This window comes from Acinonyx jubatus, chromosome B3 (assembly GCF_027475565.1).
Source record: "Acinonyx jubatus isolate Ajub_Pintada_27869175 chromosome B3, VMU_Ajub_asm_v1.0, whole genome shotgun sequence".
NCBI classification, from domain to species: domain Eukaryota; kingdom Metazoa; phylum Chordata; class Mammalia; order Carnivora; family Felidae; genus Acinonyx; species Acinonyx jubatus.
The window spans coordinates 141,221,219-141,236,904 of NC_069386.1; the positions used below are offsets into that span (position 1 = coordinate 141,221,219).

Sequence of the window (15,686 nt, forward strand, 5' to 3'; positions counted from 1 at the left end):
GTAATTTTATATTCTGTCTTCCAGAGCTCTGTTTTGGCATGATTAAAAACTTTTCTTAATTAATAAGATTAAAAGGAAACTGACGTTTATGGGAAATAAAGGGTTTCCGTTATTGTCCCCGACACATCCCAGTGGGTTTTAATTACGTATACATTCTCAAATGTTTGTTTCTAAGAGAGAAAGGGCGTGAGTGGGAGAGGGACAGAGAGAGAAAATCCAAGCAGGCCCCTGCTGCCAGCACAGAGCCCGACACGGGGCTCAAACTCACACACGGTGAGATCAGGACCTGAGCCGAGATGAAGAGTCGGACGCTTAACCGACGGAGCCACCTAGACCCTCCTGAACTGTATTTTTTCAAGTTTCAGCATTTTTTTATTCTGTTTCCAAGGAAGGTGGTTTTTGGCCGCCGTCAGCCAGGACGCCGCACGGGCTGGGAGGCCTGGGAGCCGTCGGGCCGAGCGGGGAGGAGGAGGGCTGTGGCCACGCAGGGCGAGGCGGGGAGGGGTGGAGGGACAGGTGGCGTGTTCGAAGCCTGAACAGGAAGTTCTGCTTACAGGACAATACACGGCCTGATCTACAACGCACTGAAGCTCTTCATGGAGATGAACCAGAAACTGTTTGATGACTGTACCCAGCAGTTCAAAGCGGAGAAGCTGAAGTAAGTTGCCCCCTTCCAAAGCTGCTCCCTCGAGGACTTTTTCCTCGGTCCTGAATAGACCTCTTCCGTTGTTTGTCCGGAAAAGCTCATCAAGTCTCTAAAGCAAAGTCAAGTCTCTCATACTTGGAAAACAAATGAAAACGTGTCGTGTTAGCTCATCTGCAGAGAACTTCTCTGTCCCCCGTTCCCCTTCCCCCCACCCACCCCCGCCCCGTGCTGCCAGTTCAGTTGTCTCTGCAAAATGTGTGCGGACCTAACTTTTAGAATTTTTGCTTTTCTCGGGGAACACGTAAAGGCTGTGAGGTATAGTGATTTTTTAGGTTCACAAGGCAGGAATTTGGATTCTGTCCCATCAGATTTCTGCGAGAGAGCAAGTGCCTATGTCAACAGAGCTTTATTGGGCCCCTTCTGGAGCCTGGCCCGTGTCCTTCACAGAGCCAGGGCCCCACTCTCACGCTTGAAGGGTGTCAGAGTCCGGCGTGGGCTCTGGGCAGATTTTATTCTTTGCTTCTCTGCCACTAGAAGCTGGCTAAGACAGAGAAACGTTGAACGAGTGTAGTTCAAATTACAGGATATTTATGAACAGCCGTCGCATTCATTCTGTAGACAGTATGTACATGGTTACCTGCACGCCAGGCCCTGTTTTAGGTTCCGGCAACACAACAGGGCATGAAACAAAAACCGTGCCCTCGTGGGTAGTGTGGAGAGGGAAGACAGCAAAACACACAGGAGGACGGTGTGTGCAGGGTGTGAGGTGAGGGTCCGCAGAGCAGGGAAGGCGCATGGGCACACGTGCACAGGCCATCTTCTGGGCCCCCCCCCCCCCCCGGCTGAGCACAGCGTTCAGACGCGCCACCGGCTCTTCACAGGGCAAGTATCTTAGCTTTCTGAAAAGGATCTTGCAGCACATTTTCCAGATTTAAAAAAAAAAAAAAAAAAAGTTGGGTCCAGGTGGTTAAGTGATTCGCCAAAGGTCATGTGACTCACTGGTGGGGGAATCTGACAGGAACCAGGTCTGAAGACCGTCCCTTTTTAAAGCCCCCCTTGTTGGGACATCGGCTCTTAACCTTGGTGCCTTTACGCTATGGAATGGTCTCACCTTTCATGGCTCTGTGAGCTTTTCTTCAAAATTATATAGGTCTTCTGGAGAAGCAGCGAAACCAGGAAGGACAGAGACCTGAGATGTACTCGTATAAGTCTTCCTAAGAACCCACGTGCCTCAACGTGTTAAAATTCTAGCACATCTAGTTGTTAAATCTTCTCCCCTAAGTCTGGCTTGTGTTTTGCATTTCGTTTTCCATGTTAACCTATATTGTGATCACCACTGTGAAGAATGTGGAGTAGAAACCAGAAAGTGACAGAGGGAAGCAGGTGATTGTGTTGCTGGCCTTGTCATTGTTTCCTCTCTTGAATGTGATCCCTCTCTCTAACGCCAATGACATTTTACTATTTTTCAGAGAGAAGCTAAAAATGAAAGAACGAGAAGAAGCGTGGGTTAAAATAGAAAATCTAGCCAAAGCAAACCCCCAGGTACTAAAAAGAGTAACGTGAAAACGTCTAGGGTATCTCTTGAATGTTTTTATGAGCTAGGAATGTGGCTGCATCACGGGCAGGGAGGGGGTCGGCTTCACTAACCTTGTATGTGGAAACGTCTGCAATAAAAATACTTCTCAACTTTTGTACAAGTAACTTATTTTGCCCCACCAAGTTTTTACCACAGAATTGACCTTTTTTTCCTCTGCTTTTTCAATAAGATCTAAATCTTAACCAATGTACTGTGGTAAAAAGAAAGCCAGGATACAACGTCTATTTTGGGCCAAGATTAGGATTTGCTTTCTCCTCACTAACGTCATAGATGCTGTAGCTCAAACGATAGGTCCCTTTCTTTTTAATATCGAAGTCCAAAAGAAAGGAACATAGATTTGAAATCGATGAAGTGCGATGGCCGTGTCCTCTTTTCCTAAAACTAGGTTCCTATACGCTGAGCCTTTTAATCGTTAAAAATTGCCTGACGTCTGCGCGTTAGCAACTAACCCTCTCTCCCGTCCTCGCTAGAAGGTTCCAGCGCGCTCGGGCAGGTGCGCGCACGCGGCGTGTCTCCCGGAGCAGGCGATGCGGTGGCCCGCACGGCGCCCGCCCTGGGGCTCCGAGGGCGGCTGGGGGTTCTGGGTTGTGTGGTGTTTGGTGTTACGCACGCTGGTCTGGGTGACTAGAGCACTGCCTCACGGGCGGGCCCCCTGGTCACCACGGGGCCGCTTTCCTGAAGATCGTCTGTGCGCCTCTCCACCACAGTAACAGCCCGCTGGCGGTCCTCAGGCTCCCAGAAAACCTTGTACCTGACAAGAACCCCTCGGTATCCTCAAAATCCCAAAAGGCTCTTTGAGGTGAAGCTAGGTTCCAAGCCATCTGTTTCCTTGGGCCAGAGGCGGGCGTAAATCATTTACTAAGTCGGTTGTGCAGGATTCGTGGCTCTCTGACATGTCATAAAAAACAGCACGTGATCACGAAGCTAAAAGTGTGTGTTGATGTAATGTATCAATCGTGTTCCCTTTGATAAAACCGCATTCGAGAGACTTACACCCCAGGGAAGCGGAATGACATTAAGTGAGGCCTTTCTTCCGCCCTGGAACTACCCCCACGGCCTTTCCCTAACACGACCGATTCTGTGCTCTGCCACAGAACTGCTCTGTCCACCTGCTGGAACAGAAGGGATGTTGAACGTGAGGCCGGAATACTGACGTTTGTGCCACAACACCGTGAAAGCCCAGATCCGGGGCAGGTGGAGGTGGAGGGGCCCTGTCTGACGGCCCCGTGCAAAGGGCAGCCAGCCGGGCGTCCCGGTCAGGATCGCCAGACACCCCACCACACACGCGCCCAAAACCCACACCCGAAACCAACCAGAAAGGCTGATTTTTAGCTGTGTCGCCTGGAACATAGAAATAACCTCATGGGAAACCGCATCAAGCTTTCACATTACAAACGAAAGAGCGGGTTGGCTGTGTAACAAACGTGGCCTCGTTTCGCTGCTGTGCTGTCACAGGTGTGCCTTCCGAAACAGAAGTTGCTCTCATTTCCCTTTTCCTGAGCTTCTCCTGAGTTTTCTTACGTGACACGTTTCCTCCTCTGGGCCGCTCTCTGCTGTGTCCCAGGCAGGCGACGCTGTAAGCGCCCTGGGCTGCACCTGCGGGGAATGTGGCGTTCTGGGCGCTGTGTTGACCATCTCCCCGTTGAAACCGTGTGTGACCCGAGCCCCGCGAGTCCTGTCTGCATGCAGCAGTCCCCGATGCAGCGTCTCCAGAAGGAATACGCTTCCCGAGCTAATGTCTCAGAGCTGAAAAGCGGGGCCTCGGGACTTGATTCTCACTTGAGAGGGAGGGCGTCTTGTCTAAATCCTAGTCTCTGCTCGCTGTCTGCAACAGCAACGACAAAAGGTAATAACCCAGTGGACGAAACATCCTGCTTCCCGTTTCCGCCATGGAAGCAGTCGGGTCTTTCAGGCTTTGGCTCTGCATCTCAAATCTGCCTTTTTGAGGAACCGATTTGATAGCTTATTTTTAGGGCGCATCCCCAGCAGGGCACTGTCTGCTCCCTGACCTGTATCTGGAGGTCTCCCCATCTGTCCTGGGCTGGGGGGTCTACGGCGGCTCCTTTGGGGGGGGGGTCTTAATGTCCCGCATCATTTAGGTGTTTTTTAAGTCACGAAATACTGAGGATTTCTAACGTAAATGTGTTTTCCGACTCCGCCAAAGAGGCCAAGTCACAGGTGACTGCTTATTTCTGCCTGACTTTGGCGGGATTCGTGTGCAAGGAAGACAGGCACTCGTGTGAAACCGGGTGCCACCTGCTTCCCTCTGAGAGACGGGCCCCTCGGGGCGACGTGTGTGTTCCTTCACCCTGCCGCGGCCCCAGCCTCAGCCGAGGTTTTTACTCCTCGTAAGAAGCCTCTCCTGCGGTGGCCGCTGTGTGGCACTTTTGTTGCTGAGACCAGTCTGTGGCATTCTTGTTCCCACCTCTCTTTGCCCTGAGCTCCAGAGAGGACTAGGGGCCCCACACGGCTCTCCCACGCCCACACGGAGTGCGCCCCGCTTTTCCCTCAGAGCAGCCAGAAGCTGAAATGCTGGTTAAAAAGCAACCCCTGTGCCTCATGAGAGTCGTGGTTCCTCGTGCTGCTCTGAGCCCCTGAGGTGCTGTGCCCAGGCAGCCACTGCACTTGGCAGATGGGCACCGGCCGGGTGTCCTGAGTCACGGGACATTCCCCAGATACCAAGACGAGAACAGGACACAGCTTCAAGGAGCTTAGGATCTGTGAGGGGAGCCAGATGGAAGCAAAGAGAATTCATTTCAGATGGTGAGATTATAACCCATGAGATGCTGGAGAGGAAGCCAGGAGGTCTGCTTCCTGCCTCTGACGGGGACGCGTAAAGACACCCTGTGGCGGTGGCACGGCCACGGCCGAGGTGTCCCCAGCAGGAGGGCTGAGCTCCTTGGAGGGGAAGTCTCAAAGGGGACCTCCCCAGTCTGAATTTGGGGGAAGGTCCTCGAGGCAGAGAGAGCAGAGTCAGGAATCCAAGTTGTTCGGCACAGGGGGACTGTTGGCTATGGAGGAGGGGCTGGGTTGGTCTGGACGAGGGACGAAGCTGGAGACGGAACAAATGTCGATTTTATCCCCAAAATGGATGCAGGTGTTAGTGTCTTAAGGAGAGAAGTGGTGTCGTCAGACTTGCATTCCAGAAAGTTCTTTGTGGCAGCCAGGAGGATGGTGTACTGGGAGGGGCCCGCCCTGGGGGCTCTCTAGAAGTATGTGGCCCCGGCCGGGTTGACAGGAATGGTGGGGCGGAGGGCCGTGTCTGAGGGCCCAACAGCGCTGTGAACAGAGGCCAGGCAGGGAGACCCCCAGGGAGCGGGGAGCCATCGGGAGGGGCAGGGAGGCAGGAGGGGAACCGGAGCAGTCTCGGGGCGGTTGTGTTCCATCCGTTGGGCCCGTCGTGTCCGGAGAGGCCGGGAGGGTAAAACCCGATGACTGGCTTAGCAGCCAAGAGCTCCCCCAGCCCCAGCGTCTGTGGTACCATTGGAGGGGCCGTGGGGAGGGAGTGGGGGCACGGGCAGCTCCCTCAGTCCCTCCCATCAGCCCAGCGACTTGTTCGTTGCCAAGCGTGACGGGCTTGCGGGGCACCTGCTCGCGGCTCCCCCACCCCCGTGTCTTCCTCCCCTGCCCTCCCCCTCACAGACAAAGGGGACACGTAGCTCAGTGTCACCATCACTGTAGCCCTCTGCCGTGACCTTACCCCGCGTCCTACTCAGAGACAGAGACGCCCCTGGCCAGAAACGCGTCTGCGGCTCCCAGAGCCCAAGGACGGTGGGTCCCAGGGCCCCCCGGACCCGAAGGCACACCAGCCCTTGCCTCCGTGCCCGGCCCCGGGTTCGCAGCATGCAACCCAGCCGTCCCAGCCGGCTGGCGGAGTTCCGGCTAGAGAGCAGAGATGCCAAGGGTGTGGACACAGGGGTGGGGCTGATAAGGCGGTTCCAGTGAGTTAGAGCGTGGGGTGAAGGGGTGAGGCCGGCAGGTGCGTGCAGCCGGGGTGGTGAGCGGGGGCTGTCGGCACAGAGCGGTCCAGGCGGGCACGTGGACTCCCGCCCGGGGACCAGGGAAGGCTCTGGAAGGGAGGCTGCAGCCTGCGTCGTGCTCCTTGCCCAGTGCCCCGCAGGCCGAGGAGAATGAAAGGGCTCTGGTTTGTGAGGCCCCGCAGGTGCGGGCCGGAGGGGGACCCCGGGGAGGGCGCCGGCGGGGAGACGTGCCCCCCGCCAGGATGAGGCCCTTGGCGTCCGGAGCCTGAGCGCGAACAGAGAGGGGCTCCCAGCTTTGCGTTGCAGCATGCGGTGTGTGGTGAAGCGAACACCGTGAGCCTGCCGGTGGCAATGGGGACGGACAGGCCTCTGTCTGAAGATGTGCAGACGCTGAGAGAGACAGTGAGTGGACAGGCCCGCCAGGTAACAGCGCGCAGAGCTGAGCTGGGGTGCGCCCGCGCTAGTTTGTTTAAGAAACACTTGTAGGAGGTGACGGGATCCAGGCCAGCGCCTTCGGTGTGAGCCCAGCCAGAGACTCCGTGTCGGGAAGCTCAGAGACAGTCGCTGCTCCATACGTCCTAACGACCAAAGTGCTGGGCGGAATCTTTGAGAGTTTTGATTATTTGCCTCGTTTATGTTAACAGTAATGATCTCAGCCCTTAACTGTCCTTCAGATGTCAACCTGGGCGAAAATCAGACCTTTGGCAGTGGTGTCTTTCCACGCTCTTCCCTCTGCACCGTCCCACGTGCTGTGGCGCCAGGGCGTCCCCTGCCACGCCCCCACGGCCCCAGGACACTGGGCAGAGAGCCTCATTCTCCTCCCCTTCGCACTGCCTCTCGGGGCCGCTCAGGAGCCAGGGACGCCTGCAGGCCAGGATCGTTGTCAGGACCACCTCACGCCAGGCCTGTGCTCAGGTGGTTTGTTTCCACGGTGGTAGAAATAAATACGTGTTCAGATCACCACCGATCCAGAGACAGACGTTTCTTACTAAACCGGGAAGATGTACCGTGTGGGCTCCGAAGAGGGTCATGTGCCAAGTCCCTGCCTGCGTGAGGAGCCTGTCGCCTGCTGAGTTTCTCTGAACGTGCCTACCTGTCTTCACTTCCTGGGACCCAGCACAGTCCTGCCTGGATCGGGGCGCGGGGGGCGCGTGGGCCTCGCTGACTCTGCAACTTGAATCCCCGGGGGCCAGCTCCACAAGTCCTGGTGACACCCAGCACTACGATGCCGAAGCCTGAAAGGTCACGCGGGCCAGACCGTGTTGTGCACCAGATAGAGGTGGATGCAGCGTCGTCAGTGCTTGGAACCCACTGAAGCAGAGAGGGTGCTAGTAAGATTCCACTCCCCACCTGCTCGGATGGGGTCAGGCGTTAGCAAGAGCACGGGACCTCCGCCGACCAGGCTGCACGGGGCTGCCGAGCCCTCGAAGCGTGGCCACCTGCGCCGAGCTGTTGTGCTGTCAGCCGACAGCACAGGAGCTCCCAGGCTCGGTATGAAGAAAAGAACGCAAAAACCGCTCATTCGTAATTTTCCGTTGTTGCGATGATAATAGCATTTGGGGTATGTCGGGCCGAATAAAAAATACTTTAAAAATTAATTTCATCTATTGCCCTTTACTTTTTTAATGTGGCTACTAGAAAACTTGGAGTTCCATACTTGGAACACGTTAGTTTTCCATTGGGCAGCACTGGTCCAGACTCCTTTTCTCATAGAGCTGCCCAAAGAGGGCGACCCCACTGACCAAGTCCATGCCGCTTCCTGCCCAGCCAGCCCCTAGCCTTCGCTGAAGATCAAACCCTGAAAATACAGAGGAGAAACGCAGAACACTCCTAGTAAATGTAATCCAGGTAGATTCCATAATTTCCTTACAATTAATATTCTCAGCAATGAACAAAGTGAAGAAAAAAATTATATTTTTCTCTGTACTGGCTCTGGGGGTGTTAATTTTCCTGCTTCATTTTTTTTTTTTTTTTTAACCGGGACAGGGTCATTTTTTAAACTACCGTTTTGGTTTTACGGCTCACAGTATGCTAAAGCCGTGAGAGCTTGCCCATCACTTGCAGACCCAGAGAAAATCAGATCAGTGTCCCTCCTACCAGGACGTTGCCCAAGAATTTGTGACCACATTCGTTTTTAAGTCGCGTAGACCATGCGGAGTTGGAAAGGAAATTGGCCGAAAGGAAATTGTGCATTAAATAGTTTGGCTTTGGAGGCTTTTGGGTTTGTTCAGTTTTCTGTTTTGGAGGGTTTTTGTTTTTGTTTTTGTTTTTGTTTTTTTGGTACACCCTTTGGTCCAGGGAGAGAATGACCTGTGTCCAGAATGTAATGGAGGTGTACGTTATGGTCCTATTTATGATTTACGGTGACTCTAAGGGATCAAGTATTTGTTCAAGAATGCAAACCAAAAGAGCATTCTAATGTTGAGTGAAAAACTGCCTCTTAGAGTTGACCCTAGTATTTGTGGGCCTGCCAGTCCCGAGAACACCTTCCACATGGTGGACGCACCCCCCTTTCCTTAGCACAGGGCACAGCTCCTTCCCAGGGGAGCACCTTCCACATAACGTGAAGGGATCGCTGTCAAATCACCTACCCACTTAGTGCTGAGTTTCCTAGAGAACTCTTGTATCATGACTCTTGAAATGAGATGAAATAAGTTTTTCTATGTATTCGACAGTTCTACAAAAATTATTTGCCCGCTCCTGCCTCTTAGATTTCTATGATCACGTTCCTGGGTCAGAAGACTGGATGCCATTAAAATACCACTTCTCCCCAAATTAACGTGATCTCAGTCAGACTCCCAGCACACGTTTTGTTTTTTTTTAATGACATGCGGATTCCAAAATTCATACGGAAACACAGAGGACCCAGAATAGCCAAAACAACTTTGAAAAAGAATAAAACTGGAAGATTAATACCACCCAATTTGAAGACTTCTTATCGATTTCAGCAGTTCAGTGGAATCCACCCCTCCCCCAATCTCAAACTATCTAGATGAATATACTTATAGTGCAGGCTCTTAGGTATAATATTTGATACGATAGACTCTTACGAATTTGAAAAATGTTGGAGTCATATTCCTGAAACTCTCAAGAACTCTGCTGTTAAAGCAAGGAGAAGATACCTAGATGCAGGAAAGTTATGTGCACAATTTGGAGAGCGAATAACAGCTAAAAATTAAAATTTGAATATTTTCAGTGCACTTCTAATTTTGTTTTTGGCTAATTTTATTTTTTGCAAAATAAGTCCACACTTACTTAAAACGATTTGAACGTCAGCCAGAACGGGAGGCATAGGAGGTGGAGGGCAGAACTGTACCAGGGGAGGGGAGGAAATCCTCCGGGAGGGGCGGCGGTGGTTGGTTGGAATTTTCTAGAGAAATTCAAATTATATGTTGACCTGTGAGAACCATGATTTGTTTTGTTTTTGAGAAACTTGTATAACCCTACATAGAACATCCGAAGAAAAATAGTAAACTGCGTGTTTATGACATTTCTACCAGAGATGTTTAAAATGTTTACAATTCTCATTGTTAACAGTCAGTTGGGAGAAAAGCAGTGTCAACCATGGAAATAAAGAAGGTGTAGACAGACGAAAGGTGGGAAGCGAAGGTACAACTTAACACGTAGAGTGTGTTTAAGGCTCGTGTCCTCGGGCGAAGCCCTGACAAACTAACGTTGGACATGAAGTATTTTCCCGCTTCCCCCTGTCGTTCCAGCTTGTGGTGGGAAGGACCGAGGGGGTCCCTCGAGAAGCCCTGACTGGTTGTGTCCTCAGTGGTGTAGTAAAAACGCGCACCGTCATGTGTCCACGAGGCCTGCTCTTCTGCTACCACTTAACTGTATGAACTTGGCCTTTCAGACCTGCGGACGCGCAGCCGACAGAGGCCCGGCCTCCAGCCCTTCCTTGCTCTCCCCCCCGCCCCCCACCCCTCCATCCGCTCTGCTTGTGCTCCCTCCTCCTTCCCTGCCTGCCGTGCTTCTGGTCTTTTCCCTCTCGTGGTTCGTGAAAATCACACTCTGCCCTACCCGCCAGGCTAAGATGCCCACGCAGAAAGGCCCAGACGGGCCCGGCACCCTTGCCGACCCTTCGGGTGCTCGGGGCTCATGTTTGTTCTCTCCGCTTGCCTGCACTGGTTCCAGTTCCGAGGTTTTCACTGTTGGCTTTTTCTGTCGAAAAGTTGCTTCTCTGGAATGAAGGCCTGTGTCGGCAGTGATCAAATATTTCCAGGACGTCAAAGTGTTGGTTTCGTTTGGCCTCGCTTAGGCTTTATTTTACAGCTGCACGTGGAAGGGACACAAAATCCAGGGTAGAATTTTCCCTCTTGAGCGTCTTGTGGGCCAAAAGCAAACGTGCGTCGGCACCGTGACTGACAGTCCTCGGGGCGCGTGCCCTCACGGCCTCCTGACGCGGGCGGCTCTCCAGAAACCATCTCTGGCTAGTTTTCAGGGGGGAAACTCAAAATCCCCACCTTCACCTTCACCGAGTGTTAATTTCCAAGTAACATTTCTAGAAATATTCCTAACATGTCGCACAACGTTCCTTCCAAACCCTGACGTTGTTGCCGTTTCCGTAGATACATTTGCAGAAAATCTCCCCAGGAAATGTTAGCTCTGCAAAAGATGGGAACTTTTCACGTATGACTTTTCTGCAGGCTCTGGAATTGTTCTCAAAAGCCAGGAAAAGGGGGAGCCTGGGTGGCGCAGTCGGTTAAGCGACCGACTTCAGCCAGGTCACGATCTCGCGGTCCATGAGTTCGAGCCCCGCGTCGGGCTCTGGGCTGATGGCTTGGAGCCTGGAGCCTGTTTCCGATTCTGTGTCTCCCTCTCTCTCTGCCCCTCCCCCGTTCATGCTCTGTCTCTCTCTGTCCCAAAAATAAATAAAAAACGTTGAAAAAAAAATTTAAAAAAAAAAAAGCCAGGAAAAGTCTGCTTTCTGTCTGCTGAGGGTACACATCCAGGAACTGTGAGAGGCTGTGGTTATGTCCTTCTTGTCAGACGACTGACTTCCCTCGAATTTTCTCCGATAAGGCGTTAGTTCTCTACCGCAAAGAGAATGTGTTCTCTTTAAACTCTGTCTTCTTTTTGATGGAGACGCGAAGCAGAAAGGCTTGGTTCTGGTTCAAGTGTGCAACTAATTGGCAGTCTTCTGGTGGATATATGGCGTTGAGATGACTTAGATGGCTCGTTTCGTTTCAGAAGTACTGGCATTAATGCGGTAGCTCTGCCTCAAAACTGAGTGATTTGTGGAATTGTTATTCATGGAAATGTGGGCGCTTTTGGTGCAAACTGCCCAGATCAGGCCCCCCACCCCGCTTTCTTTGCAGATTCACGATGCTCTAAAGCCTCGTGGAAAAACAGGAATCTTTTTTTAAAAATGTTTAAGTGAAGGGGCGCCTGGGGGGCTCAGTCAGTTAAGCCTCCGACTTTGGCTCAGGTCATAATCTCATGGTTCATAGGTTCGAGCCCCGCGTCGGGCTCTGGGCTGACAGCTCGGAGCCGGGAGCCTGCTTCGGATTCTGTGTCTCCCTCTCTCTCTGCTGCTCCCCCGCTCATGCTCTGTCTCTCTCTTTCAAAAATAAATAAGCGTTAAAAGAAATAAATAAATACGATTAAGTAAAACCTAAAAACTGAACTTGAGGAAGAGGACGAGGTGGAGAAGGGGGTCTTTTATTTCTGATTCTTAATATTGGGAAATTTTACGTGAATAATTAAAATACTGTTTTTCTAAGTCCTAGAGGGCTTGTCCCCACAAGCGACCCATTTAGCACCTCTTCCCTTGAAGACCTTTTTCCAAATTTGACAGAAGTTTGAGACCTTTGCTCGACTCCAAATCCAGCGTTAATGTGTTTCCCTTCCATTCGTTTTATCCACCTCCAAAGGAAATTTCCACTTTCTGAACGGCTTCGGTAGCGGGCATCGGCATAAAAATGCCTTTCGTCCTCTTTGATGAAGTAGGAGGGTTTTGATAGCAATGAGATTTGCTGAAACCAGTGGATTTGCAAGACAGGGGTGTGGAGTGCTGGGTGCAGAGCCACACTTTTTAGACCGGATTGCCAGCCCATCACCCTGGTGGTTAGGTCGTCTCCAACGGCCCAGGCCGTGGGGGGTGAGGCCCGCGCCGCAGAGTTCTCAGGGCAGCCCTGGAGCGTGCGTGCTGGGCTCCCGGCCCACGGCTGCCCTCTGACCCCTGCGTGGCCTCGTTGGTCGCCAACGTCCCTGCATTTTTGATTCCAGGCCCAGAAAGATCTGAAGAAGGACCGGCCCCTCGTGCGCCGCAAGTCTGAGCTGCCTCAGGACCTCCACACCAAGAACGCCTTGGAGGCTCACTGCAGAGCTGACCAGCTGGTCTCCCAGGACGGGCGCTAGTCCCCCGGAGGACCGCGTCGGGCTGGGGACACCTGCTCTCTCCTGGAGTCTGTAGAAAATACATCCCTTGTGTGCCATACAAATCAGTGACACTCAGAGTCCGAGCTTTTCTTCCACCCCGTTCTGTAGGCAGCGACACACTCTGCCTCAGCTCGAGATTAGGAGTTCAAACAATGGTGGCTTCCCCGATGTGTCCGTGGAGCCCGAGGGCCACCAGCCGCGTCCCCGGCGCGTCGTCTCGGCCCCCGCACGGCCCCCGTAAGACGGCTTCCCCAAATCAGAGCTAAGGCGAGCACCCTAGACATCTTCACGTTCGGCCCAGACGGAATCCGCGATCGTTTACCATAAGTGGTTCTGTGGTCGTGTCGATGTGCTTCAGATCAGAGGAACACTTGAAACAGAAACGCATCGCGTATTCTTGAAGACTCTACAACCTCTTCGATTGTTTCCACGTGACTGTTGCGCCAGTAGTCAGTCGTTTTCTCTCCTTGCTCTCTCTCTTTTTTTTCCCTTTTCATCTCGTTGAAGTGGTCCTTTGCTGTCATCATTCTAACACAACTTACTGGGAAAAGTGACATGACAATCCTCGGCCACTGTGTTTTCCTGAGGTGTTTCTTTACTTTGCCTGATGACCCGTGTGCCGTGTTACTCTCGTGTACAGCTAAAGCCATACTTCCAAGCCCGCGGCCCAGCACCAGGGACTCCACGAGTGAGCTCGTAGGAGAAACGTGTTTTTAGAAAACGCCTTTCTCCATCCACCTTGACCGGAATTGGAATTTTAAAATGATGCGTCCCCTTTTTTCTTTTTTCTTTGCATTTTTTTGTCTCTACTGACACACGGTTGCCCTTTAACCAGGCTCTTGAATGAATAAAATTCTCATCTCTAAGAATTGATACGATACATTTTGTAGAAAGTTAGAACGAGACCCTCTCGAGCTCGGCCAGTCCGGCCCCCGCCTCTGGGCATAAAGTAACAAAAATGCCACCAAACGCCACCGTCCGTGCCGGGCGCTGCCCTGACATCCGCTGGGTGCCGGACGCGGGCCCAAGGGCTCGGACGGGCAGCCGCCAGGGCTGCGGTGAGTCCCTCCCAGCCGACCAGAGCACGCGGTATAAACACCTCATCAGGAAAAGACACTGTCTGAGTTTCCATGGGTCTTCAAATGCTGCTATAGATCCACAGATTTCCCTGCATGTTCTGAGCTTTCTGTTTGAATGGAGCCGCACGAGGAGAAAAACCCTTCACCCGGGGTGCGTCTGCTCCGTATTTCTCTCAGGGTGGCCAGTATTTTGACTTCCTTATCCTGCTTGAAAGCTATTTGAGATGTGTACTGCTATCCCGAGCAAGTGGTTCAGTTTCCTTGGTCTGTGGCATAAGATGATACAAGTCCGTGTTAAATGTCGCTGATGCACAGAAGATAAGATGTGGCTTCTCTCAGGCTGTCTGTTCTGACTCGAGGTCGTGGGTGTCCGCTGACACGTTGTGGGAAGCGGACATGGGCCCCGGGCAGCTGTGACGCCTGCTGCTCCCGGGGTCGCCTCCGTCCCTCCGTCCGCAACGTCTGTGTCCCCGTGTCCCGGAGGAAGGTTGCAGAGGGGGGTGGCGGGGTGGGCCCCGTGTTCGGAGCAAGGGCTCACTGAAAAAAACTGCCCCAGCTGGAAGCAGGAAGGGCCACCTTGGGAGAAGAAATGCTTCCTGAGAAACTTGACAAGTACCTATCAATTGTACCATTATGAAATGTATCCTTCAAAAACAAAAAGTTTAGATGCCTTCTCCTTTTGAGGGAAAAAGGGTGCTTTTTATTGTATAAAGCAGCGTCTTATGTATTTTGATATACCATTGTTTGAACTTCCGTCTTTAGCTGATAGACCCTCCGATATCCTTGATTTTGGATGTTCAGTATGTGTCGGGAGAGAGGGTCCTGGGAAGGCCCCCCCCCTCTGCCCTCGGTAAAAAGCGGAATATCCTTGTCTGGGTGACTGTATAAAGCTCAGCCTGTAAAAACACCTTTTCTGTCGAGCTTTTAATCTCTGCTCTTTATTGAAGACCAACATTCACCAAAAAGGGGGGGAAAAAAAAGTTTTGAGAGAAACTAATTTTCTTTGACGAGAGTATTATTTCATATTTTGGCCTATTAAAGTTTTCCTAGTTAGTACTCAGATTCCCTGTGCTAATTGTTCGACTTATATAAGATACACCATTTATTATATTATATAGCTACACCGTTTATCCTGCACCAAACTGATTTCAAAAGTACGACATTGAGAACAAACCGGTGACTGTTTTTCTTCATAAAGGCCTGCATTCGGCATCTTCACTGTTTCCAGACTGTATCTGTACATCAGAAACGTCACGATTCCAAGTGTCTTTTTAGTGTGGCTTTAGTATGGCTTCCTTTTAATATTGTACATACATTGTATCTTTGTTTTATGGTAATAAGTAATAAAAATGTAGACTTCATATTTTGTACAAAATGTCCTATGTACAGAATAAAAAAAAGTTCATAGAAACAGCAAAAATAGGTAAGTGGCACAATTATTTTTCTTTAGAAGATATCTGTAACTTCACGCTTTAGTGAAATGTTAAGTACCTACATATTTTTTAACATTTTGTAATCCAGAACTTTTTGTTTCGACATTGTTTATGAAGAGGAAACTTCATACACTCGCCATTTAATATGCTCTTTTATCTAATTTTAAAAAACTCTAAAAATGGTGTATTATATGGACTAAATAAAGAACGTGTGAATTTTACTGCTCATCATGAAACTAAATTCAGCCACGGTGTCGGGCCAGCCGGTCCTGGTCACTGTCGAGTTTCCCTCCGGCCTAGGCAGCCATGCCTGGGACACCGGCGGGGGGATGGGCAGTGTGGACGGAGTCCCTCACTGCAGCCGGGCGTGTGCTGGGCCCTCCTGGGCTCGTCCCGTGGGCTCGTCCTTCACTTCCCTGCTCTCCTCTCCTCTCCTGAGTAGGCACGTGTGAGTCAGAACACGGTTTCTAGAAATGGAATCATTCGAGCCCGAATCGTGATGTTTAAAAGGATTCTGGAAAAAAGAAATTAATGTCTTGCAAACAGAATCGCTGAGAATCTGAA

General features: G+C 51.5%; 1 protein-coding gene across 5 annotated transcripts in view; it reads left to right on the forward strand.

Annotated features, from left to right (window-relative positions):
- PPP2R5C (protein phosphatase 2 regulatory subunit B'gamma) overlaps window positions 1–15,343 on the forward strand; it is a 128,203-nt gene extending 112,860 nt beyond the window's left edge. For 4 of the 5 annotated variants that reach the window (XM_027066640.2, XM_027066641.2, XM_015073341.3 and 1 more), the window contains 3 exons: window positions 557–658; window positions 2,116–2,188; window positions 12,458–15,343. In XM_027066640.2, coding sequence (XP_026922441.1) covers window positions 557–658; window positions 2,116–2,188; window positions 12,458–12,589 — 307 coding nt within the window. In that variant the 3' untranslated portion in view covers window positions 12,590–15,343. Of the gene's footprint in view, window positions 1–556; window positions 659–2,115; window positions 2,189–6,529; window positions 6,647–12,457 lie in introns of all 5 variants that reach the window. The other variant, XM_015073342.3, reaches the window with a different exon arrangement.
- The last annotated feature ends 343 nt before the right edge of the window (window positions 15,344–15,686 follow it).